Genomic DNA, 26,769 nt, shown 5'->3' on the forward strand with positions numbered 1-26,769 from the left:
GTCTGAGAGTTTCCTTTTGCAAGGGTGGAGACTACTTCCTCTTTGGCACAACACAACTCTCAATTGTTAACACGTTTGGACCCAGAAGTAAATAAGGAAGCTGACTAAATTTCACAATAATTTGATTCTGGGAAACCTGAGATCACCAAAAGGTGCAAGTTGCTCCAAAACAATCCTCACCCAAGTGCATACAGGCACATTAAACAACAAAGGGAACTGTTAACCATGAATACACATAAATAAACCGAATTGTAAATGTTAAACATGATTGCCTACATAACAAATGATATAGAGAACTTTATTACGACAAGGTTGTTGGCATTGCACCTTAACAGCACACTGGTCAGAAATAGCCGGCGGTTGTTTGTTTGTTTGTGTGAGTGCTTTTATCTGATCTGGTGCTTTTCCAGACAAATCATTATCCAGTTGGACACCTGATGAACTTCCACAAACTTCAGGGTCTGGGGTGAGAACTTCAGTTTCTAGGCTGTTGGAGTTGACTGTTTCCTCTGAAGATTATGGTACGTCATCTAGTACAAATTAAAAAATATATATTGTACCAGGGACAGGTAAGATTTGGCGCTCCCCTTTGTGGAATGGATTAGAACTGATTTTGTAAGCTCTAATCATCTGAGAGACCGGCAAGTAATGGCCAGAAGTTGAAACACTTATCTAGTTCCCATTTTTCATAAACTGTACTGTTAGCGTGCTAGCTAATATTGTTTACAAGTTTCTGACTGCTTTCAACTTATGCTGTTTTTTCACAGAGGAATCTGGATGCCACTGGTCGTCTTAGGAGGTTCAGGCATTGTTAACTCTGGGCAGCTGGTAGTGTCCAGAAGCAGCTTCTCTCCTATAAAAACGAGCATGTCTATGCCAAATTGGGTTCAGAGCTCGCCGCCATAGGATTTACCAGGATGTTGAAGCAATGCAGAGAAACTAAAAAAGCTGAAACAGGAATACAAAAAAACCAAGGATGACAATAACAAGAGTGGTTACAACCATCGTGGAGAAAGATGGATTGCCATTGTTGATTGTGACCTCTGTCACCAACCAAGTACTTAGGAGATTGGGGTGATAAATTCAGATGCAAAGCTTTTGTAGTCTACTCAATCTGATTCCCCGCTAGAAATTGAGAATTCTGGTAGGTTCTCTCATACGGTCTCTCGTACACATTTTTTTTACACAGTAACTTGGCCTGTTGCCACAAGCTTGGTAGTTAATATTGATTATGTGAGTACTGTCAACTGAGCTGTTGCTTCCACAGACCGATCTTCATCCAGTTGGACACCTGATGAGGTCCTTGGTCACCAACCAGGTTCTTCAGGGTCTGAGATGATAAATTCAGCTACTGTGCTGCTCGAGCCGACTCAACCGGATTCCCCTGTAAAACAGGAACCTTATGGTAAGTAATTTAGTTCAGTCTTTCTCAACCTTTTTTGTACCAGAGATTAGCAAAACATGTTCCTCTTCCTTGGTAGACTGCTTGGATAGAAACTAGCTTACTACTACTAGCTAAGTAAGTTAATGTCTGCTAACCATCTGAAGGACTGGCCAGTAATAGCCAGAATTTGAAAAACACTTATCTAGTACACATTTTTCATAAACTGTACAATAAACTTGCTAGCTAATATTGTTTACCAGTTTCTGACCGCTTTCAACTGATGTGGTTCTTTCACATTAAAATCGGGATACAGCTGAACGTCTCAGGAGGTCCATGCATTAACACTCTGGGCAGATGAGTGTTCAAGAGCAGCTTCTCGCCTATAAAAACAAGCATGTCTATGCCAAATTTACTTCAGAGTTTGATGCACTTGGATTTAACAGGACGTTGAAGCAATGCAGAGAAAAGTAAAAAAAACCTGAAACAGTAATAAAGAAACCTCAGGGATGACGACAAGATGAGTTGTTCCATCTATCTTGAAGAAAGCAGTTTTGCCGTCATCGATAAGAGTCAAATCAAATTTATTTATATAGCCCTTCTTACATCAGCTGATATCTCAAAGTGCTGTACAGAAACCCAGCCTAAAACCCCAAACAGCAAGCAATGCAGGTGTAGAAGCACGGTGGCTAGGAAAAACTCCCTAGAAAAGGCCAAAACCTAGGAAGAAACCTAGAGAGGAACCAGGCTGAGGGGTGGCCAGTCCTCTTATGGCTGTGCCGGGTGGAGATAACAGCACATGGCCAAGATGTTCAAATGTTCATAAATGACCAGCATGGTCAAATAATAATAATCATAGTAGTTGTCGAGGGTGCAACAAGTCAGTAACACAAGAGTAAGTGTCAGTTGGCTTTTTCATAGCCGATCTTTGAGAGTATCTCTACTGCTCCTGCTGTCTCTAGAGCGTTGAAAACAGCAGGTCTGGGACAGGTAGCACGTCTGGTGAACAGGTCAGGGTTCCAGCAGGTCTGGGACAGGTAGCACATCTGGTGAACAGGTCAGGGTTCCATAGCTGCAGGCAGAACAGTTGGAACTGGAGCAGCAGCACGGCCAGGTGAACTGGGGACAGCAAGGAGTCATCAAGCCAGGTAATCCTGAGGCATGGTCCTAGGGCTCAGGTCCTCCGAGAGAGAGAAAGAAAGAGAGAGAAAGAGAGAATTAGAGAGAACATATTTAAATTCACACAGGACACCGAAAAATACAAGAGAAATACTCCAGATGTGACAGACTGACCCTAGCCCCCCGACACAACTACTGCAGCATAAATACTGGAGGCTGAGACAGGAGGGGTCAGGAGACACTGTGGCCCCATCCGATGAAACCCCCGGACAGGGCCAAACAGGTAGGCTATAACCCCACCCACTTTGCAAAAGCACAGCCCCCACACCACTGGAGGGATATCTCCAACCACCACCTTACCATCCCGGGACAAGGCCAAGTATAGCCCACAAAGATCTCCGCCACGGCACAACCCAAGGGGGAGCGCCAACCCAGACAGGAAGACCACGTCAGTGACTCAACCCACTCAAGTGGCGCACCCTTCCCAGGGACGGCATGGAAGACCACCAGTAAGCCAGTGACTCAGCCCCTGTAATAGGGGTAGAGGCAGAGAATCCCAGTGGAAAGAGAGGAACTGGCCAGGCAGAGACAGCAAGGGCGGTTCGTTGCTCCAGCCTTTCCGTTCACCTTCACACCCCTGGGCCAGACTACACTTAAACATAGGACCTACTGAAGAGATTTGTCTTCAGTAAAGACTTAGAAGGTTGAGACTGAGTCTCTCACATGGGTAGGCAGACTATTCCATAAAAATGGAGCTCTATAGGAGAAAGCCCTGCCTCCAGCTGTTTGCTTAGAAATTCTAGGAACAATTAGGAGGCCCGCGTCGTGTGACCGTAGCGTACGTGTAGGTATGTACGGCAGGACCAAATCGGAATGATGGGTAGGAGCAAGCCCATGTAATGCTTTGTAGGTTAGCAGTAAAACCTTGAAATCAGCCCTTGCCTTAACAGGAAGCCAGTGTAGGGAGGCTAGCACTGGAGTATTATTGAAAATTTTTTGGTTCTAGCAGCCGTATTTAGCAATAACTGAAGTTTATTTTGTGCTTTATCCAGGTAGCCGGAAAGTAGAGCATTGCAGTAGTCCAACCTAGAAGTAACAAAGGCATGGATTAATTTTTCTGCGTCATTTTTGGACAGAAAGTTTCTGATTTTTGCAATGTTACGTAGATGGAAAAAAGCTGTCCTTGAAACAGTCTTGATATGTTCTTCAAAAGATAGATCAGGGTCCAGAGTAACGCCGAGGTCCTTCACAGTTTTATTTGAGACGACTGTACAACCATCCAGATTAATTGTCAGATTCAACAGAAGATCTCTTTGTTTCTTGGGACCTAGAACAAGCATCTCTGTTTTGTCTGAGTTTAAAAGTAGAAAGTTTGCAGCCATCCACTTCCTTATGTCTGAGACACAGGCTTCTAGAGAGGGCAATTTTGGGGCTTCACCATGTTTCATTGAAATGTACAGCTGTGTGTCATCCGCATAGCAGTGAAATTTAACATTATGTTTTCGAATTACATCCCCAAGAGGTAAAATATATAGTGAAAACAATAGTGGTCCTAAAACGGAACCTTGAGGAACACCGAAATTTACAGTTGATTTGTCAGAGGACAAACCATTCACAGAGACAAACTGATATCTTTCCGACAGATAAGATCTAAACCAGGTCAGAACTTGTCCATGTAGACCAATTTGGGTTTCCAATCTCTCCAAAAGAATGTAGTGATTGATGGTATCAAAAGCAGCACTAAGATCTAGGAGCACGAGGACAGATGCAGAGCCTCGGTCTGACGTCATTAAAAGGTAATTTACCACCTTCACAAGTGCAGTCTCAGTGCTATGATGGGGTCTAAAACCAGACTGAAGCGTTTCGTATACATTGTTTGTCTTCAGGAAGGCAGTGAGTTGCTGCGCAACAGCTTTTTCTACAATTTTTGAGAGGAATGGAAGATTTGATATAGGCCGATAGTTTTTTATAATTTCTGGGTCAAGATTTGGCTTTTTCAAGAGAGGCTTTATTACTGCCACTTTTAGTGAGTTTGGTACACAGCCGGTGGATAGAGAGCCGTTTATTATGTTCAACATAGGAGGGCCAAGCACAGAAAGCAGCTCTTTCAGTAGTTTAGTTGGAATAGGGTCCAGTATGCAGCTTGAAGGTTTAGAGGCCATGATTATTTTCATCATTGTGTCAAGAGATATAGTACTAAAACACTTGAGTGTCTCCCTTGATTCTTGGTCCTGGCAGGGTTGTGCAGACTCCGGACAACAGAGCTTTGGAGGAATACGCAGATTTAATACGCAGAGTCCTCACTCACCTCACTCAAAATCCATTTGGTAACAGAATACGCAATATACACAAGAAGGTAAGTTAACTTATGCTTTAAGTTGAAGAAAATATGAAAACTTTTTCAGCCTTATGTTGAGGTTGAGGTCATGTCTGAAGTAATTTGTTTTGTTTGTTTATGCTTACTGACAGAGTAATGATGATGAGTTGGAGGCCACAGTCTAACTTTGTGGAGTTGGTCCAAACTCTGCTGGAAGACCCTTCTGAGAGGGAGCACTTCTTCAGGTACGTATTTAATGCATCTATGTGCATTTTTTTTGGCACAGTAGTCACGTCAAAGCCAAGTGTTGCTATTATTGACATTGTTAATTGTCACATTACCAGGAGATGATTGCAGACTTTTCCACATAACAAATGATCCCCGAAAGCCATGCTGAAGAAAATACTTGCCACCGGACTTGTGTGTTAAATTGTCTATTTTTCAGGAGGTGTTCCCAGTACATTACGGCCCTCGGTATGACACAGCACTGCAGGTACTGGTGTGGGAGTTCCTCTCCAGATGGGAGGAGCTGCTACCTGTACCAGACTTCACACAGGTACAGATTGAAACATCAGTGCCCATCAAGTTTAAGTATTGAGGCACCTCCCAAGTGGCGCAGTGCTAGCTGTGCCACTAGAGATCCTGGTTCAAGTCCAGGCTCTGTCGCAGCCGGCCATGACCGGGAGACCCATGGGGCGGCGCACAATTGGCCCAGCGTCGTCCGGGTTAGGGGAGGGTTTGGCCAGCAGGGATGTTCTTGTCCCATCACGCTCTAGCGACTCCAATGCACGCTGACACAATCGCCAGGTGTACGGTGTTTCCTCCGACACATTGGTGCGCCTGGCTTCCTTCACCTCTCCCGAGTCAATACGGGAGTTGCAGCGATGGGACAAGACTGACTACCAATTGGATACCACGAAATTGGGGAGAAAAAAGAGGGGGAAAAAAATATTTAAAAAGTATTGAGTGCTGATCACTGTTTAAATTCTTTTTGGGACTGAGGACTATGGTGAGCTGAAGGAAAACATCTACCCAATGCGCAAGGCTCTGGCATGTAGAGAAGGAACAATACCAATGATACACAGTGTTGAATTCAATGTCAAATCTAAAGCATTGAAAAACACTGAAATGTAATCGATTACAAATTTATGCAGCACCACCAGCATCATGGAAACCTGAAAAAGAGTAAGTCTCCATCCGGAATTATGTATTTGTTACTGAGTATGTTAAATTCTTTGTCTGGTATGTAGTGGAACACAATGTATGGCAAGAGTGTAACTTACTGGATCAGTATGTTCTGTTTTTCCTAGGTTATTTCTCTTACTACACTGCAGATACCATCCTGTCCCTCCCTCCAACAATAAGAGTTGTCATTAGCTCGGAGCGGGCCAGCTCTGACAAAATGAGGTCATGCTCAGATGGAGATAAATGCTTCAAAAATGGGACAGAGAGAGCAGGAGATGGAGAAAAGAGAGAAGGACAATCTAATGGGGTCATAGAGGAGGAAAAAGATAGGGAGACTGAAGAGGACTGGGAAAAGGAAGAATGCAGAGAATTCTGGTCCGTGTATCCCAGTACCCAGCAACGGCAAGGAAATTCAAGTATAATTACTAAAATATTTGACTTCATTTTACAGCATTATTATCACTGTTATTTATCTGGTATTTAAAATGAAATTACTTAACAATTGGTACCATATTGTAATTAGCAACTTGGAAATGAACAGAATCGGTAAATTCTTGATAACAATTGGTACATCCTTGTGTTCTTTGCCAAATAACAATGTTTATCTTTTTTTAAATGTACTTTGTAAGTAAATACCTGTAATCAGCAAGTTGTTAAATGTAGTGTTAATCAAAATTGCTTTCTCGAATGATAATTCATTCATCTGGACTTCTTAAGCAATCTGTCCTCCTAATTTTGGCATTGCAGGTTTGAATAGTGACATGGCATCCCAGGTCCTTGCCTGCTCCCTCTGCACATTCCCTCATATTATGGCAAAACTCCACCAGCACATCAGGATTAGGCATGGAGGTGAGGACAGGAAGCTTCTACACTCTAAAGAATCTAGGACTGAAAGCACCTTTCCTCAAGCAGCACAAAACTCCCCCAGCACTAGGCATCAAAGGAAGAACTGGAAGCGTCTCAACTCTAAAGAACCTGGGAATGATAATTCCCGTCCCACACGCAGCACAAAACTACTTCACCAGCACATCAGCACTAGGCACCAAGGGGATGAACGGAAGTCTCAACACTCTGAAGAATCTAGGACGGAAAACTTTCCCTCAAGCACAAAAATGATCCCCTATAGACCCGATAACATGACTCTAAGTTGCCCTCATTGTGGGAATGTTTACCAAAACCTCAACTCGTATGGAAAAACATAAGAATTCACACATTTCCATTCTGTTGTAACCAGTGTGAGAGAAGATTCGACCAGAATAGATCTCAAAATACATCAGCGAGCTCACACAGTGGAAAGACCATTCAAATGCTCTCACTGTGATATGTGCATATTCACTCAAAATGCATGTACACACACACACTGTGGAGAGTCCCTACTCTTGCACCATTTGTGGTAAGACATCTGTCAAATCTAGCTAGACACATGCGGCTGCATTCAGGGGAGAAAAACAAGTTGTGTAGCATCTGTGGTAAGGCATTCCTTAGCTCAGGAGAACTAATGCTGCACACATGATCACACACACAGGAGAATGCCCCTACACCTGTGAACGTTGTGGAAGGGGTTTCAAAGCAGCATGCCATGTTCAGATTCCTGTACAACGATTTCACACAGGCGAGTGTCCATACCCCTGCACCCTGTGCACAAAACATTGTCATTCTCAGGGAACATAAAAGACATGTTAATTCACACTGGTGAGAAACCTCACCAGTGGTCCAAGTGTGGGAAGAGATTTTCTTTAAAGGAAACTCTGAAAACGCATCTTAAAAGGCATGGATTTTAAGACATTCCAGGCAGATCATATTAGTTATGCATAAAGTCTGGTAGACAGTATTGCTTCTTTCCCCCCCAGGTCTGGCGTTATGGGCCGGCCTTAGGGGCCTGGCCCGGTCTACCGTAACCTTTCCCGTACAAATAAAATACAGAAATATTAATAATGTATTTTACCGAGACGCGCACCGACAGAAAGACTCAATGTTCAGGCACCCAAGCTTGCGAAACGGTGCCCCTCTGTCTCAGTACGTGTAGACCATGCATCTGGTGCTGTCTGCACCAAAGGAGTATTGCATGTCATACTATTTCTGGCCAGACAGCTTCAGATACATGGGCTACATATAGAGGGGCACTGTTTTGCTCACTTGGATGCTTGCTCCAGTGATTTAGTTTCAGCAGAGAGGAAAATGCGAAGTGAGAGGGCTCACTCGCCAAAATCTGTCCAGAATAAGAGACAATTTATGCTTGATCCCAAAATGTGGTCAGCGGCGCCGTATGGATGGTGTGACGCAATTGGGGAGCCTTCTGAGGCACGCAGAGACCAAATGGACCTCTACTGCACCCTGTGCGCCTTTAAAAGTTTGTAACAATGCACAGAGCTCCCTATAGGTCCGCATTGACATGATTGGTTGACAGTAGGTGAGGGCGGGAGGTCCTGTATAAACACCAACTTCATTCACAACATCCTTCGCAAGAAGTATGATGCCCTGACTTGCAGACTCGGATTGACCATGCAGCGCCTTTTAGCCCAATGCGTTTCTATGGGCATAATATGCAGACTTAATCTTATCGACTGCCTTCCAGCTTTTGGGACGAAGACTCCCATTGTTATGGTGAAGACATGAGAATCTCGTCATTATATACAGATCTCTGGTTTTATCCTCTTGTGAATTGGAAAGGAAGGTTGGCACTAATAAAGGCGCAGCATGGTCAATCCGACATCTGCATTGGCCATGCAGCGGCCTCTGCAGAAGTCAGTGCATTCATACTTTAGGTGCTTTACGGGGCAGTGCAGAGCTGTTGAGCAGAGCCGTTTTGAAAGGAGTGAGTTTGTGTTTATACAGGACCTCCCGTCCTCACCTACCTTCACCCAATCATGTCAATGCGGAGCTATATGGAGACCTTCGCATTGTTACAACATTTGGGAGGCGCACAGGGATGCGGTAGGGAGCTCAAGTTGGCCTCTGCATGTCTCCAGAGGCTCCGCAACTGCGTCACACCCTCCATAAGGAGCCTCCAACCACATTTTCAGATCAAGCAAAAATTGGCTTTTAGGATGCTAATTAAATTTGTTGTGCCAAAATGATATTACTCCTGTCTAAATAAAATCATTCAAAATACTTCACTAGTGAGCATGACTTAGCCATAGAGGATCATTATAGCTGTGGATTGTTTCAAATCACAAGTGTGTAGGCCTATGCCTACACTTTATGAAATAGATTGCAGTCAGAGTGCAGTATAACTGCGGTACACTGCAATTAGAGTGCAGTTCACTGCAGTTATTCTGCAATTACAGCGTCCAAAACAACTGTCGACAGCAGTTACTGCACTTTTACTGCAGTTTCAAAAGTGCAATCTTTTTTTGTAAGGGTGAAAATGTTTAATGTACAAACCGGGAGCCAGGGGGCACAAGTGTATTACCGGCTGGCCACATCAAGCCCAGATGATAGTGGAGATCCTTAGCGCCAACTAGCGGCTGCCCAGGCTAGGTAGAGTACCCGGTGGTAGCCGACTAGTGACAGTGCCTAAGGTTCAGGGAAGGGTCCTGTGCAGAGGCCGGCTAGTCATGACTGTTTTAACAGTCTGATGGCCTGGAGATTGATAAACGTCTGTCTCTTTGTCACAGCTTTGATGCACCTATAGTGTCTCCACCTTCTAGCTGGCTGAGATCCCTGATAATCTTATTGGCCTACCTGTGACACTGGGTGCTATAGATGTCCTGGAGAGCAGGTGTGCCCCCAATGATGCGTTGGGCTGACCGCACCACCTTCTGGAGAGCCCTGCAGTTGCGGGCGATGGTGATGCAGTCTGACAGAATGCTCTCTGGTGCATCTGTAGAAGTTTGAGGGTCTTAGGGGAAAAGACGAATTTCTTCAGCCTCCTGTGGTCGAAGAGGCGCTGTTGCACCTTCACCACACGGTTGGTGTGGAGGGACCATTTCAGGTCCTCAGCGAAGTGCACACCGAGGATCTTGAAGCTTTTGACCCTCTCCGCTGCGGCCCCTTCAATGTGGATGGGGGTGTGCTCGCTCTGCGGTCTCCTGTAGTCCACGATCAGGTCCTGGCACCACTCGGCCAGTGTTCTCACCTTCTCCCTGTAGGCTGTCTCTGTTGGTAATCAGGCCTACCATTGTTGTTGTCAGCAAACCTGATTGAGTTGTAGACGAGCGTGGGCTAAGCAAACACCCCTGTGGGGCCCCCACAGAAACGTACTTTCAGACACACATGGTGGTGTTGTTGCCTACCTTCACCACCTGCGGTCGGCCCATCAGCAAGTCTAAGACCCAGTTGCACAGGGAGGGGTTCAGACCCAAGGCCCTGAGCGTACTGATGAGCTTGGAGGGCACTATGGTGTTGAAGGCTGAGCTGTAGTCAATGAACCAGGTGGGATAGGGCAGAATGCAGTGCAATGGCGATTGTTTTGTCTGTGGATCTGTTGGGGCGGTGTGCAAATTGTAGTGGGTCTAGGCTGTCGGCTAAGGTGGAGGTGATATGATTCTTAACGAGCCTCTCAAAGCACTTCATGATGACAGAAATGAGTGGTACAGGGAGATAGTCATTTAGGTTAGTTACCTTCACTTTCTTGGGTATGGGAACAAGGGTGAACACCTTTTAAGCAAGTAGGGACAACATATCGGGATAGGGAGAGATTGAATATGTCTGTAAACACTCCAGCCAGCTGGTCTGCACATGCTCAGAGGACGTATTTAGAATTGTCAAGACTTCAGCCACCCAATTCCGTTCTCTCTACTGCACGGTAATTGGTACCGATGCGCCAAGTCTGTAACCAACAGGGCCCTGAACAGCTTCTACCCCCAAGCCATAAGACTGCTAAGTAGTTATCCAAATACATGACCAAAAGTATGTGGACACCTGCTTGTTGAACATCTCATTCCAAAATCATGGGTATTAATATGGAGTTGGTCACACAGATCTTGACAAACCATTTCTGTATGGGCCTCACTTTGTGCACAGGGGCATTGCCATGCTGAAACAGGAAAGGGCCTTCCCCAAACTGTTGCCACAAAGTTGGAAGCACAGAATCGTCTAGAATGTCAGTGTGCTGTAACGTTAAGATTTCCCTTCACTGGAACTAAGGGGCCTAGCCCGAACCATGAAAAACATCCCCAGACCATTATACCTCCACCACCAAAGTTTACAGTTGGCACTATGCATTGGGGCAGGTAGCGTTCTCCTGGCATCCACCAAACCCAGATTTGTCCGTTGGACCGCCAGATGGTGAAGCGTGATTCATCACTCCAGAGAATGCGTTTTCACTGCTCCATCGTCCAGTGGCGGTGAGTTTTACACCACTTCAGCCGACGCTTGACATTGCGCATGGTGATCTTAGGCGTGTGTGTGGCTGCTCGGCCATGGAAACCCATTTCATGAAGTTCCCAAACAACAGTTATTGTGCTGATGTTGCTTCCAGAGGCAGTTTGGAACTCAGTAGTGAGTTTGGCAATCAAAGACAGACAATTTTTACATGCTACAGCACTCTGCGGGCCCATTCTGTGAGTTTGTGTGGTTCCCAACTGAGCGGTTATTGCTCCTAGAAGTTTCCACTTCACAATAACAGCACTTACAGTTGACCGGGGCAGCTCTAGCAGGGCAAAAATTGACCAACTGATTTGTTGGAAAGGTGGCATCCTATGACGGTGCCACGTTGAAAAGCACTGAGCTCAAGTAAGGTAATTCTACTGCCAATGTTTGTCCATGGAGATTGCATGGCTGTGCGCTTGATTTTATACACCTGTCAGCAATGGGTGTGGCTGAAATACCAGAATCCAATCATTTAAAGGGGTGTCAACATACTTTTGTATATATATATATATATATATAATATATATATATATAGTGTAGCTACCCATACTATCTGCATTGACCCTTTTTGCGCTGACTCTTCACATACAGTGCTGGTACGGTTTATCATCAATCCTATTGCTTAGTCACTTTATCCCTATCTATATGTACATACAGTGCTGGTACAGTTTATCATCTATCCTGTTGCCTAGTCACTTTATCCCAGTGCCTTCAGGGTATTCACACCCCTTGACTTTTTCACATTTTGCTGTGTTAGAGCCTGAATTTGAAATTGATTAAATTGAGATTGTGTCACTGGCTTACACACAATACCCGATACTGTCAAAGTGGAATTATGTTTAGACATTTTTACAAGTGAATAAAAAAATGTATTCAACCACTTTATGGCAATCCTAAATAAGTTTAAGTGTAAAAATGTGCTTAAGTTGCATGCTCACTGTGTGCAATTAGTTAAACATGATTTTTGAATAACTGCCTCTGTACCCCACACATACAGATAATTGTAAGGTCCCTCAGTCGAGCAGTGAATTTCAAACAGATTCAACCACAAAGACCAGGGAGGTTTTCCAATGCCTCGCAAAGAAGGGCACATATTGGTAGATGGGTAAAATAATACATTTTAAAAAAGCAGACATTGAATATCCGTTTGAGCATGGTGAAGTTATTAATTACACTTAGGATGGTGTATCAATACACCCAGTCACTACAAAGATACAGGCATCCTTCCTAACTCAGTTGCTGGAGAGGATAGAAACCGCTCAGGGATTTCACCATGAGGCCAATGGTGACTTTAAAACAGTTACAGAGTTCAATGGCTGTGATAGAAAACTGAGGATGATCAAAAGCATTGTAGTTACTGTACAATACTAACCTAAATGACCGAGTGAAAATAAGGAAGCCTGTACAGAATACAAAATATTCCAATAAGTCACTAAAGTAAAACTACAAAAATGTGGCAAATAAATCAACTTTATGTCCTGAATACAAAGTGTTGTTTGGGGCAAATCCAACACATCACAGAGTAACACTTCATCTTATCAAGCATGGTGGTGGTACATCATGTTATGGTTTTGCTTCATCTGCAAGGACAGGGTCGTTTTTTGGGGGGTGAAAAGAAACTGAATAGAGCTAAGCACATGCAAAATCCTTGAGGAAAACCTGGTTCAGTCTACTTTCCAACAGACACTGGGAGACATTCACCTTTCAGCAGGATAACAACCGAAAACACAAGGCCAAATATACACTGGAGTTGCTTACCTTGCCGCATCATACAGATCAGATTTCTATATTTTGAAAGTTACATACCTTAACTTGATTTCTGACATTCAAAACATTGTAGGACTATATCAATGGACTAATGAAACAAATACCACAATATCATTTTGGGGGGGCAGAGGCATTGAGTTTGAAGGTAGGCCTTGAAATACATCCACAGGTACACATCCAATTGACTCAAATGATGTCAATTAGCCTATCAGAAGCTTCTAAAGCCATGACGTCATTTTCTGGAATTTTCCAAGCTGATTAAAGGCACAGTCAACTTAGTGTATGTAAACTTCTGACCCACTGGTGATACAATTCACTGTAAGTGAAATAATCTGTCTAAACAATTGTTGGAAAAATGACTTGTGTCATCCACTAAGTAGATGTCCTAACAGACTTGCCAATACTATAGTTTGTTAACAAGAAATTTATGGAGTGGTTGAAAAACGAGTTTTAATGACTCCAACCTAAGTGTATGTAAACTTCCGACTTCAACTGTAAGCCTACTATATAGTAGTCATTTATTCAAGGGAATAAAATAGTGCAATATTAACTTGGTTATAGTGTTAGACTATTCTGATCGTGATGCTTTGCTTTGGACAGAAAACAGGTCCGTTTTTACCTGCAGAGACGATATTGAATGGAACTAAATGTTTCTAGAAAAAGATCATGATTACTTAAGATTCTTAATTTTACTTTAATATAAAATCACTAGTGAAGAAAACATCTGCAGAAACATACTTTACACACACACACAACAAAGTCTGCGTTTAGGCTGCATGTACACATTCTGCCCAATTCTGATGTTTTTTCCCCCCACAAATTGGTCTTTTGACCCATCAGATCAGCTCTGAAAAAGGGCTAATATGAAAAGATCTGATGTGATTGGTGAAAAGACCAATTAGTGAAATAAAGATCAGAATTGGGCCGCCTGTCTAAATGCAGCCATAGTGTGTAAGGTAGATCATTTAAAGTTTAGACAGAGTCAAACATTGACCAAGGAAAGGGTTGTTTTCTTGAAATTATTGATACAAGATTGGGAAACCATTCTTAACATTATAGTCCTTGCATGGAATCAAAGTGCTCTCTATCTGGCATTTCTACAATAATTACTATACAGTTCATACATCACATGTATAATTAGTTAAGTCCAAGGGTATGGGACACACCCTACAAGCAAACAGTATAAAGAAAAAATGTAATCTGAGGACATGCTCCACTAGACCACAGGTGCCTAAATCCTAAAAGGCATGATGGGTTAACCATAGGCACTGTGACACTAAATCATGGCTTGTTCTATTCCTGGAGAGTAGGTAGGTAGTGTTTGGGAGATTCCCATCTCACTGTCAAACTGCTATAACTCAACCCATCACTCATCATAATGCAGTGAAGACAGGAACTTATCCACATCCAAGTCATCAGGGAAGGAATCCATTAGTTTCTGCTGTTTCTGAGGGGAAATAGAGACAGTCATTTTAATGTGCTTTCTCACTATACAAGCAAAAAGAAAACTGAATTTACATTTAATTCACGGTCATTGTCAAATATCTATGATTGGGTTGATGCGATTACATTCCATTTTTAACCTTAGGAAAAATTAGGATACACAGCTTGAATAGAAAATTCTGTATGTTTTGCACACCTTTGCTTTCTTCTTACTCCCAGATGAACCTGAGAGATCTTTCTTTGCTGGCGGGCTGGCCAGGGGCTCGGGCTGCTTGCGCTTCTTGCTCTTGGCGGCTACAGTGGCCACTGTTCCAGCCCCCTCCTGGCGCAGGCTGTCTTTCAGTGGGGTGCCTGTCCTGGCGATGGCAGCTCGGGATAGGATCATCAGTGTGTGGGCCGCCATGTTGATGCTGTTTTCACTCCCTGCCTCACTGGCTGGGCTGCAGGAGGGAAGGTCCGGGGTGGCAGGAGGGACCAGGGGCCTGGGGGTGCCCTCTCCATCCCTGCCTAGCCTCTGACGTGCAGGGGTCCTTGGGCAGTCTAGAGTTTCCTGGAGACGGCCAGGGGTCAGAGGAAGAGGCAGGTCCGGACAGCCCATGCCTGGCCTCTTAGAATGGGTGGAGGGAGGGTTTAGACCCTGGATGTCGTGGAGCATTTCGGCCGCCTGCTTGGTCAGCGGGCTGGTCTTGGAGGGGGTTTTGCTGGAGCTAGCCTGGGGGACAGGGGTTTGTGAGCCCACTGGGGCCTGGCTGAACTCTCTTGGTGCTGGTGTGGGCTGCTGCTCTCGCCTGCCTCCCTCCAGCTCATTCTCCTTATTGGCAGTGACATGAGGGGGGTCCTGAGAAGATGTAATTTTCTCAGTCTGTCCCTCCCACTCCTTGGCAGGAGATTTCTCAGTAGACTCTTGTCTACTTGGGTCCTCCTTTTCTTTCCTGCTCCCTGATCTCAGTCTGTGATCAGAGGAAGAAGACCTGGAGCTCTGGGCATCCTTAGGTTCTGTTCCACCATCATCCTTCTGGTCTGCTGATTGTGATCCCTTTCTGGACTCTGACTGTGAGGCATCAGTCTTACTGCTACCAGCACTCTGAAATCTACTGGTACTTGCAGTTTGACCTCTAGCATTTTGATCTGCGTCCCTCTTTGAAGGTGTCTTTTTCACAGCTTCTTTCTGATTTTGGTGAGTGAAGGATTTCTCGGTCTCTGTTCCGGTCCATGATGTTTGAGTGTTGTCCGTGCATCTTACAGTCTCTATTCTCCTTTTCGGCCTGCTGCTACCCAAGATAGCAGAATTTGCTGAGGCAGATTTAGTTCTCTTTTTCTCCAGCTGTTGGACAGAAGGTGATACAGGAGTAGCTGTTGCTGGAGCTTTGGAGGAGAAAGCAGTTTTTCTGGTCTGAGTGGAAGTTTTACTAGCAGACCCATCAAAGCAAAGCATCCTTCTATGGCTGGGGCTAGAGCCAACTGCTACCTTCTGCTGCCCTGTGCTTTCAGAGGATTGCCCCTGAACCTGCTTTGTAATCATATTCGATCCAGAAGCTCCCATTTTTTCTGAAATGCACACGCAAGCAACAACATTTGTGAACAAAATAACAGTAAACAGACAATGACATTATATATAACTGAACACTAATCCTTACCTGAGACTGTGGTGTCCTTGGGTGCCAGTTTAGGCTTGGTTTTCACTGCTGCTGGCTGCTTTGCTGAAACAGGGCTAGGCATGGCTATCAACTGTAACAGACAAATGATCACTAGATGTACATGTTACTGTAGCTAAGGTAGCCTATCAGTTAAAGAAAAGGGATTAAATGCAAATATGTAAAACAGTTTATTTTCAATTTTTTTATTTATACAATAAAAAGGAGTGCTTACCTGATTAGGAACTATTGAGAACTGTCCTGCATTATTCTGCCCAACAACAGATACAGGAACCACCATGTGTTGCATCATGGGCTGAACTGGTGAAGATATGATGAGTCTAGATCCTGGAAGGATATAACTGGTAAGACATTTCCCTCCAGCAAAACAGCATGGCAAATTAAGTGAGTGATGACTAAATGGGTAAATCCACAGTAAGGGAGTTGCGTTAAGACTTAAAGTATGCCAAACAAAAGCTATTGATTTCAACATTTAACAAACCATACAACTTTATGCACAAGTAATACTTTTAACAATTTACACAGAATAAAAAAAATAACATTTACTAGAACTGGGCAGAAGCAAAGTTTGGTAACAGAATTTCTGGTAAAAAAAAAAGTATGTGTGTCCATGTTTTAAATATATGAAGATTTAACTATGACTGCAGAAAGAATGATGTGTCAACTATGTAATGACACATTGAATTTTTGAAATATATTTTGGTTATTGAACTACAGTAAATGAAGTGGATTTACCCCCGTTAACATAATTGCGGTAACGGAATTTCATCATGGATCCCTGATCTGTACTACACAGAACTGCATAATTATGAATATAATTTCCTTCATGGTGATGTATCCTAAATAGGTACAAAGGTGTAATGCCATATCCTCCTTTGCATATTTGGGTATTGTTCTCCACACTGGCTATTATTTTAATGAGCTCTGTCCACAAACAAGAACAAATTTGGTTGGTCCGGTCCAAATCTTAACCAATAATAGACGTCTATGTTTCTCCTGTTTGGACATCAAAGCACAGTAGAGTACAGAACAGTACAGCACTATACTCTACTTTTCCTTACTGTGCTCTACTGTACTGTTCAAACTTGTGAACCAAACTGTGGTTTGTGACTACTATGATTTCTCATTGTAGCGGTTGGGTTCTGAGAATGAAATATACTTATTCATGTCACTGAGGGAGAGAGGGTAATGTATAACGTTTACATTATATCAGGTATCCTATTGAAATACTGCATGCTTAGGGTTAGAGGGTCTACACCAGAAGTTAATGGTTATCTGTGGGAGGAAGGTATATAGTGTGTGCAATTAAGCTTGGACTGTACTGAATGCAGGGAAAGCGATCACGTGGCAGGCATTGATAAGGGGAGAGAGCCATGGATTAGTGATGGGGGGGGGGGGGGGTCGAGGTCAGGTCACGCAAGGTAGAATGAAAAGTTTATGGCCCGTATCACTTAGTGTCCTGCCTAGCAGTAAAGATACAATGTTTGTTCAGATGTGTAGGAGGAGACTCAGCCTGGGAGGAAGGGTTAAATATCAATGCTTGTGTGAAAATGTTTGTCTAATGCAGCTGTATTGATCCTCTTGGAAGAATAAACTTGGTTAAGCTTTCATAGTGTCCATAGAGTTTCTCTGAAAATTAGAACCTGACATAACCAATTCAATAGCAGAAATTCCGTTACCGATTTCTCAGAAAGTCAAGTTTTAATCACTTAATTCATGAACACAATTGATATCAGTAAAAGCACTATAACTAATTGATAGGTCTACATCCATGATCCTCCCTCTTCATGAGGAAGATAAACTAGAAAAGATCTTAGACGTGGGTTTTTGGTAATGAAATTCCAAGGCACTAGGCCATGTTTCTTAAATTTACAGAAAGCAGAACAATTTCTCCAAAACTACATACAAGTGTTGATATAAGTTGGCAGGGGTCATTTCTTTAACATTGTGTTTTGATGTATTTCTAATACTTATTATTTTGCTAAGACTCCTTTTATATCTGTTTGACCAGAAATCAAAGCATTTGCTTATTCCTAATTTTTAGGATGGAAAATGGTCAGAAAATTGACACACAATTTGACATGCTCCTATGAACTTCATATGTTGGTGCTCATTGGTCCTTTTACATGGAAATTACCTATAGCTTTATGAAGTGCAAAATATTAAATCTGCAATATTTAACTTTCTGGGTGACCCAACCAAATTCACATAGAAATGTGTGTTATAGATCTGTCAATCTGATTGAATGCAAGTCTAAGAAGCGATAGATCAGTTTTATGTGCACTATTTCTATGCTTCCCGTTCTTAAGTTAAGTTTGAGTCTTACTTTCGGTTTTGTACACAAGCTTCCAACAGCTGAAAATACAATATTTTTAGTTATGGAAAATATACTTCACAGCAGTTTAGATGGTATAATGATTCTCTACACTATACTTGCTTGTTTTGTCACAAACTGAAATTAGGCGAACTATTAGAATTTTTACATAGTGCATCTTTAAGTATTTAAACTCTGTCTTACCAGGGGAATAGCGGGGTGGAGTGGTCAGAGCATATGAGGTCGGGGGTACAGTCGGTACCTGTGGGGCGCCACTGGGTAACGTCACCTTGTTGGATTGGTGGTTTGTGGCTGTTGTGTCTGACACTAAGATGTAGCTGTTGGTGGATGTAGCTGAATCAAAGGGCAGCTGAATGTAGTAGCCTGGTTGTGTCAACGCAGATGACGTCCCTGCCAATGCTGCCACCTCCCCTGCTTTCTCACTAAGAGGATTAGTCTCTGCTGGCTGGAGAACTTCTGTCCTCTGTAAACTGGTCACCGCCTGCACCGTCTCCTCCTGAGCCATGGGGGCGCCACTGAGGGCCGGGGCCTTAGCAGGTGACTTGGTGGGGGAGGAGAGGAAGATGGTGGGGATCCTGTCCCCAGTGATGCTGGACACAGCCTGGTTCAGGGCTGAGTCACAGGAGGGCTCCCCTTGCTCATCACTGATGATAATCTTCAAGGCTACAATCTTACTGGGGTCAACTTCCTTGTCTGTGGGGTTGGGATTTGGGATGAAGGTTGGGGCAGCAGGAGTGGTTGATGTTTTAACTGTTGATGGGACAGCCATAGAGGGTATGGTCTGTGGTAGAGGTTGGGATATTTCTACACTGCTGGGAGGGGTCATATTCCTGTGAGACAGATTAGAGGCCTGTATGGGAGCCTTGTTTGACTGATCCAGCGCTGGCATGGAATTGGACAGGGCAGGTGAAGAGTTAAGAAGTGATGCTTGGTTATCCATTACTTGTCCATCATCAACCTCCGCGGGGTTCTCATTGGCCAATATGTTTTTGACAGCAGAGACCATACTGGTTTCAGATGAAGCTGCATTGCATGCCGACACCGGATTATTTGTTCCACTCTCCTGTCTGACCGGCTCAAAGAGATCTGGGAGAGCTATACTGTGAAGGGGAGGAGTATCCAGAGGTTCATCTATATCCACGCCTGATCCATCCTGATCAAAGATGGAGCCGGAGTCAACAGTATCAGAGTCCTTGGCGGCAGAAAAGGCAGCAACAGTAAGTTTATTGATATGTGCTGACGGCTGAGTTGAGCTAGCTCCCCTTCTCGACCCTCTGGTACTGGGTCCAGGAGTTGTTGTGCTAGCTCCCCTTCTCGACCCTCTGGTACTGGGTCCAGGAGTTGTTGTGCTAGCTCCCCTTCTCGACCCTCTGGTACTGGGTCCAGCAGTTGTTGCGCTAGCTCCCCTTCTCGACCCTCTGGTACTGGGTCCAGGAGTTGCATTTGAAGTGCTTGAAACAGGAGGTGCAGATTTCCTTGTTTTCTTACTCTTGGGCTCTTGACTAGACTTTGTCTTTGTTGCTCTTGTTGTTGTTGTTTCTTGTGTGGAATTTTCAGGCCCAGTGCCTGAGAAATGAGAGAGAAAGCCCATTGTCAGAAAGAGATTTCTGATGAAGCAGCAATATTGTTTAGTATGATTCCATCAGATCATGAGGACTTTGTCCATACCTGAATCTCCAGTCTCAGGAGAGCCATCAATACATCTAGTCTCAGTCTCACTATTCTCTGTGGTGGTATTGCTCACGTTCCCAGCTCCTTGTTCAGTATCCTCACTGGTTTTGCTTTTGCCTTAACACAAAGAATGAAGAGATTTAGTGGAAGAATGTGATTTTATATAATCTTAGTCAAACATTACAATCAACAGGCCCACTTCATGCATTGTCAGGAGCAACAAAATCCTGCACATGATCTAGATTAAATAATCAGCAAAGTTGAAAATGTTTACCGTAATCAAAGAGGTCAAAGAGAGCCTGGAAGGCTGGGTCGGACTCTGTCTGCTCCAAGATGTCTTGTATAACATCATTAGACATATGGATTTCCCCCTGCACAGAGTAAATGTCAGGAGAAAGCACATATCCACACTATGCACTAAAGACTGACAATGTTCCCTGAGGTCAAGTGGGTAAATTAGGAATAGCAAGTTTGTCAGAACATGACATTACTTGCAGGCCCAGAATTTCATCTATGGACTGGTCAGGCTCCATGGTGCTGCATGAGGCCTTTAAAGCCTGAGGACTGCCATCACTACAAGTAGAGAGAAAGAAATGCATGTACAGGTAAGAAATATCTACTCAACAGCCAAATGTAATAAGTAATTAAGTCAGTACTGTTCAAATGTTATAAAAGAAGATGTACTTTTATTATTACCTTGCTAAAATTTTGTTGATGTTTTCAGCAAGCTTCTCTTGTAAGGACTTGTCATTTAGAATCCTCTCTCTTGCATTTTGTATCACCATTTGCTGCAAAGATAAACAATTCAATGATTCAACAGGTTAGGAGTTTTTAAATGCAACATATTTATAGAAAAACAGAGTATTAACTTAGTTTTGTACTCACAGGGAAATTCTCTGTGACTGTCTCTTCACTCTGGGGCTCAGCTGTCAGGCTACTGGCCGCCATGTTGGTTCTTCCAGTCCCACCAGATCCACTGAAGCCCCCACCTCTCCTCCTGGGGGAGTCACTGGGAAGATTACTCATCATAACTCAATCTACTAGGGGGATGGGCATCTTTCATTTTCAAGATGATTCAATACGCATCTAGATACATGGGCTTCAAAACATTACAGGAACAATAAGTTTTAGTCAGAAACGTCGGTGCAATTCGGTTTGATTAGAGAATGAATCGTTGCGATTAGATACACTAACATTTCTTGCATAAACATATTCAAATTCGGCTGCTGATGGGAGCTCATGAGCTGGGTCTCTCTGAGCTGACTTCAGTGTGTGTGGTGTGTAAATTATGCATGTCTATGGTGTATGTACTATGTAGGCACCTGAGCTGAACCATAAAGGCTTCTACCATCCCACTACCAGATTGGGTGGGGGCAATGTAGCCTGTTTATGTCACCGTCACCCACTAATTAAATTGTAATTTAATAATGAAATGTGTCAATATTTATCATTTACAAATTATCTATGACATAGCCAATGAATATATAGCAACAACTTTGGATTTCACCCCCCCCCCCCCCCCCATCTCAAAATCAAATGGTTTTGAATGATCTTTCGCGGCGGCCATGTACTCCGTCTCACTAAAGTGATTGCTGTCCTCATGAAATGATCAACTTTACTCTGTATATCGGGCGACAGGTAGCCTAGCGGTTATAGCATTGGGCCAGTAACCAAAAGGTTGCTGGTTTGAATACCTGAGCAGACAGGTATTTGTGGTCAACAAGGCAGTTGACCACAATTTGCTCCAGGGTCACTGTACTACTTTTTTTTATGACAATATATACTGATTGTTTGAAGCAAAACTACCCAAACTATTGCTGATGGTAAACCTGAACAATTCAAATAAACAATAACCTAGCAAATTACATAGGTTGTCACTCAACCAATAAAGCCTAATATCACGCAAGCCATTGTAGTACCCCCCCATCCACAGTGTCTCCTGACCCCTCCTGTCTCAGCCTCCAGTATTTTATGTGTCGGGGGGCTAGGGTCAGTCTGTCACATCTGGAGTATTTCTCTTGTCTTTTCCAGTGTCCTGTGTGAAGTTAAATTCATTCTCTCGATGACTCCTTGCTGTCCCCAGTTCACCTGGCCGTGCTGCTGCTCCAGTTCCAACTGTTCTGCCTGCAGCTATGGAACCCTGACCTGTTCACCAGATGTGCTACCTGTCCCAGACCTGCTGGAACCCTGACCTGTTCACCAGATGTGCTACCTGTCCCAGACCTGCTGGAACCCTGACCTGCTGGAACCCTGACCTGCTCACCGGACGTGCTACCTGTCCCAGACCTGCCGTTTTCAACTCTCTAGAGACAGCAGGAGCGGTAGAGATACTCTCAAAGATCGGCTATGAAAAAGCCAACTGACACTTACTCTTGTGTTACTGACTTGTTGCACCCTCGACAACTACTATGATTATTATTATTTGACCATGCTGGTCATTTATGAACATTTGAACATCTTGGCCATGTGCTGTTATAATCTCCACCCGGCACAGCCAGAAGAGGACTGGCCACCCCTCATAGCCTGGTTCCTCTCTAGGTTTTGGCCTTTCTAGGGAGTTTTTCCTAGCCACCGTGCTTCTACACCTGCATTGCTTGCTGTTTGGGGTTTTAGGCTGGGTTTCTGTACAGCACTTTGAGATATCAGCTGATGTAAGAAGGGCTATATAAATAAATTTGATTTGAATGCTGAAGGTGCTGTGCAGATGTGCACGAAGCTGGGCACAGTGCGCAGTTTGACTAGGCTACTGATATTGCCGGGGGTTGTTCGGCATTCAAAATGGCTTGTAGATCAATGACTGACAACACAGTCATAGTGCCTTCACAAAATAGTCATACCCCTTGACTTATTCCACATTTTGTTGCGTTACAGCCTGAATTAAAAACAGATTACATTAAATGTTTCTATCAGTCATCTACACACAATATTCCATAATGACAAAGTGAAAAAATGTTTTTAGACATGTTTTCTAATTTATTGAAAATGAAATACAGAATCATCTCATTTACATAAGCATTCACATCCCTTTGCTATGACACTCCAAATTGAGCTCAGAGGTGCATCCAATTTCCTTTGATCATCCTCGAGATGTCACTACAACTTGATTGGAGTCCACTTGTGGACAATTCAATTGTTTGGGCATTTAGAAAGAAAGACCTTTCTATATAAGGTCCCACAGTTGACAGTCCATGTCAGAGCAGAAACTATATATCTGAGGAAGGGTATAAAACAATTTCAAGAATGTTGAAAGTTTAAGAGCACAGTGGTCTCCATCATTGGGAAATGGATAAAATATGGAACTACGCAGACTCTACCTCAGACTGAGGGCAAAGATTTACGTTCAGGACAATGACCCCAAGCAACGCTGGAATGGCTTCAGAACGAGAATGTGAAAGTCCTTGAGTTGCCCTGCAAAGCCCAGACTTGAATCCCATTGAAAACCTGTGGAAAGACTTGAAGATTGCCGTTTACCACCATGCCCCATCTAACTTAAGAGCTTGAGAAAATCTGCAGGAAAGCATGGGAGAAAATCCCCCAATCCAGATGTCCAAAGCTGATACAGACCTACCCAAGACAACTCAAAAATGTAATCGCCGCCAAAGGTGTTTCTACAAAGTATTGACTCAGGGGTGTGAATACTTATGTAAATGAGCTCTGTGTTCCATTTTCAGTAAATTTGCAAACATTTTTTAAAACATGTTTTCACTTTGTCATTATGGGGCATTGTGTGTTCATGGGTGAGACAAATTATTTCCATTTTGAATTCAGGCTGTAACAACAAAAGGTGGAATAAGTCAAGGGGTTTGAATACTTTCTGAAGGCACTGTAACTGTGTTGAGAGTCATTGATCTACAAGGAGAGGATGCATTTGTTGTCAACAAAGATGAGGTATTTCCCGAAGTTAGAAACAATGTAATATGAGCAACAACAAAACATAATTGTGAACCGCCAATTCGTAATGTTTAAATCAACTTCCTGACCGATGCATGCTACATTTGGCTTATTTGGGGTCCACGGACCGATGCAGTTGTATCTTTAAACATTTTAATAATGGACCAATGCGTATAGTTGAATCGTTACATCACTAGAATCTACACATGGGTAAGAAGAACTTCTAAGAACTTACAAATGGATGACAATGACTATCTCACCATTTCCGACGCCCTGGGGATAATGGTCCTGGCGTTAACCGGTTGTCTGGAACCATTATTTGCAAAGGTGACTCTCCTGTAATAAAAAAAAAACAAGTGTTGATTTGTCAATAAAGCTTCATTGACAACTTTTCCTACAAGTTGGTATTAATGTCCATAATTATTACAGTAATCGATGGTTAAAATGAGATGTGATAGACATACACCTACTGTAACAACCTTCCCCAGTACACTGCTGCTCATGGACGTGTTTGTGTTTACTTACGGTTCACATTGATGAGCAGACGTCCTGCATCTTGGATCTGGGGCGATGTGCTGCAGATGGGGGAGGGTCTGGTCAGCTGGGAGCTGTAGCAGACTGGGGTTGAGTGTCCCAAGATGCTCTGAGGGGTGTCGAGGGGGCTGGCAATGCCCTGGGCCAAAAGAGGGGCTGACGATGACAGAAACCCAGAGCTGGGGGACTGCATTGATGACAAGGCTTTCTGTCGCCCCCTCATGTTCACGATCCCATTACGTGTGCGGACTGCAGAGGAAATAGGTTTATGAATCAAGTCATACAGCAGGGTTCCCCAATAGGCGGCCAGTGGGTGAATTCATTCGGGCCACCGTGTTTTCTGAGCAGAAAATATATAATTGCTTGGACATAAAAGATTGTAAAGTCACCAGGAAATGTGTATTCCCACGCATAAACAAGGAGGAATATTGGATCGTATACCAATGTAATGAAGGTTGAAAATAATTCAGTTTCTCTCAAATACCTGGTTTAGGATTCTTACGGTCAATTTGCAGTGTACCAAACAATTAGCTTTTTGTGTGATGTAACCTTTATAGTTATGCTGCCATATTGCCAGCAGTCTGCCTGATGTTTAGTCAATGTTTGCAATGACCATGAAAAAGAGCATTAAATCGCTATTGACTGCTGTTTTGTGAACAAGTGGCAGCGTCATGAGTGACTGAGCAGCAACTGAAAGGAGGTAGGCTAGTGGATCCTGCATGCGCAGAAATCTTTGTATTTTTTGCAACAGCAAGTCTGATTCCAGAAAATCTGGAACCACAGTCACTCCAAATTATTCTTTACTATGTTCCAAGTCCGCCCCCCGCTCAAGAAATAAAAACCGGCCCACGGCTGAATGTAATTAGGGACCCTTGTCATACAGCCATGGAGTTCTGCGCTCTGCCTGACTGTTTGAGCCACACAACATTACAAAGAGACAATGAAATCCAAGTTCAGACGTCATACTAAGATCATAACCATTTACATTTCAAGAATATTTAATAAAGCACTTACGTCTTTGATTCTGGCTAACAGCTGGGGAGTTCTGCATAGACCTAAGGAAAGAAAGAAGTTGAATTGAAGACGTCAGTAAGTGCACGATGACTGAGTGACACCATCAAATAGCAATCTGTTGGCGAGTTTTTCTTACTTTATTTGATTGAGTGTGAAATCAAGCTTTTTCCACAATGATGTCATCATGATGGGTATCTGAGTCTCTTCACTGGTCTCTAAGCAGAAATAGCAGGGGGGTGTGACAACCAATAATACAATACATACACGTGAAAGTCCTGTACTCATTTACTGAAAGTGGTAGAGGTCAGAGGTTACGCTTACCTTTAGCTTTGACAGCAACATATTCATTCAAAATGGTTGTCAGGTTTTTTCCAAAGAGGGACTGCAATGGGAGTACACATGAATTAGCTACCTAGCTAAGTAATCCACTAAAGAACTTACTGTAGCTAGATATTGTCATTACAATGACAGAGTTGAACACAGCTATATGCAGTCTGAACTGACAACATACTTACAAACACACAAGCAGGAATAGTTCCATCATCTGAGCTGTGTTCTGCGTACTCCTTCAAATTGGGGCTTTCGCGAATGAATGCCTGACTTGTATTACACAGTCCCTCTTGTTGCAGGTATCCTGTAAAAACAGTGTACAAGAGAGTAGCTGAATTGGAGGCTTAGCTTGTCAAAATCATCTAGATTTGTGCTTACTACAGTGCAGCCCTCCTTGCAGGATCTTACAGATAGCAAGCTACTGCCATAGCTCGCCATCTTTCAGTTGTTAGGTTAGCTAGCAACACAAACAGGACCCAGTTCAGACTTACCTAAAACGAGACGCGCCATGTCAGACGGAAGCAACATGGCTGCAATGTCGAATTATTGCAACAATTACAAATTACATTCTCTGTCAAATCAAGTAAGAATACATCTCGAATAAAGCAAGTACATTTGTCAAAACATCCAGTGTGTTGTGTAAGCAACGTCCTACGAGTTGTGAAAAGGCGGGGAACTCGAGCACATGTAACCCGGAATTTCCATAATATTTGACAGATGTGCATTATGGGAAATAGTGTTTAAATGGTGAGTGTCCACTTTCAGTTTTTAGCACATTTCAAGTTACTTCCACGAAGTTACAGATATAAGCTGA

The 26,769-nt window shown here is 43.4% G+C and overlaps 1 protein-coding gene and 1 long non-coding RNA gene across 3 annotated transcripts; one reads left to right on the forward strand and one right to left on the reverse strand.

Moving 5' to 3' along the window:
- The first annotated feature begins 4,309 nt into the window (after positions 1–4,309).
- Positions 4,310–11,787, forward strand: LOC106612998 (uncharacterized). Its single transcript, XR_006771183.2, has 5 exons — positions 4,310–4,856; positions 4,970–5,062; positions 5,263–6,002; positions 6,128–6,418; positions 6,750–11,787. It is a non-coding gene; the product is annotated as an uncharacterized LOC106612998 (long non-coding RNA).
- Positions 11,788–12,769: 982 nt separating this feature from the next.
- npat (nuclear protein, ataxia-telangiectasia locus) lies at positions 12,770–26,651 on the reverse strand. 2 transcript variants are annotated; one of them, XM_014214785.3, is made up of 17 exons: positions 26,447–26,651; positions 26,141–26,259; positions 25,947–26,007; positions 25,762–25,840; positions 25,626–25,666; positions 24,603–24,860; positions 24,338–24,413; positions 21,072–21,183; positions 20,883–20,974; positions 20,678–20,759; positions 20,461–20,557; positions 20,184–20,303; positions 18,699–20,081; positions 16,395–16,507; positions 16,163–16,253; positions 14,722–16,073; positions 12,770–14,529 (listed from the first exon to the last, which is right to left on the reverse strand). In XM_014214785.3, exons 1-17 carry the CDS (start codon positions 26,481–26,483, stop codon positions 14,449–14,451), a joined length of 4,194 nt encoding a protein of 1,397 aa, XP_014070260.2. In that variant the 5' UTR covers positions 26,484–26,651; the 3' UTR covers positions 12,770–14,448. The 2 variants fall into 2 exon arrangements, with proteins under 2 accessions (XP_014070260.2, XP_014070259.2); XM_014214784.3 differs by having other exon boundaries at positions 21,072–21,195.
- Positions 26,652–26,769: the final 118 nt, after the last annotated feature.

This window comes from Salmo salar, chromosome 09 (genome assembly GCF_965601325.2).
Source record: "Salmo salar chromosome 09, fSalSal1, whole genome shotgun sequence".
NCBI classification, from domain to species: Eukaryota; Metazoa; Chordata; class Actinopteri; order Salmoniformes; family Salmonidae; genus Salmo; species Salmo salar.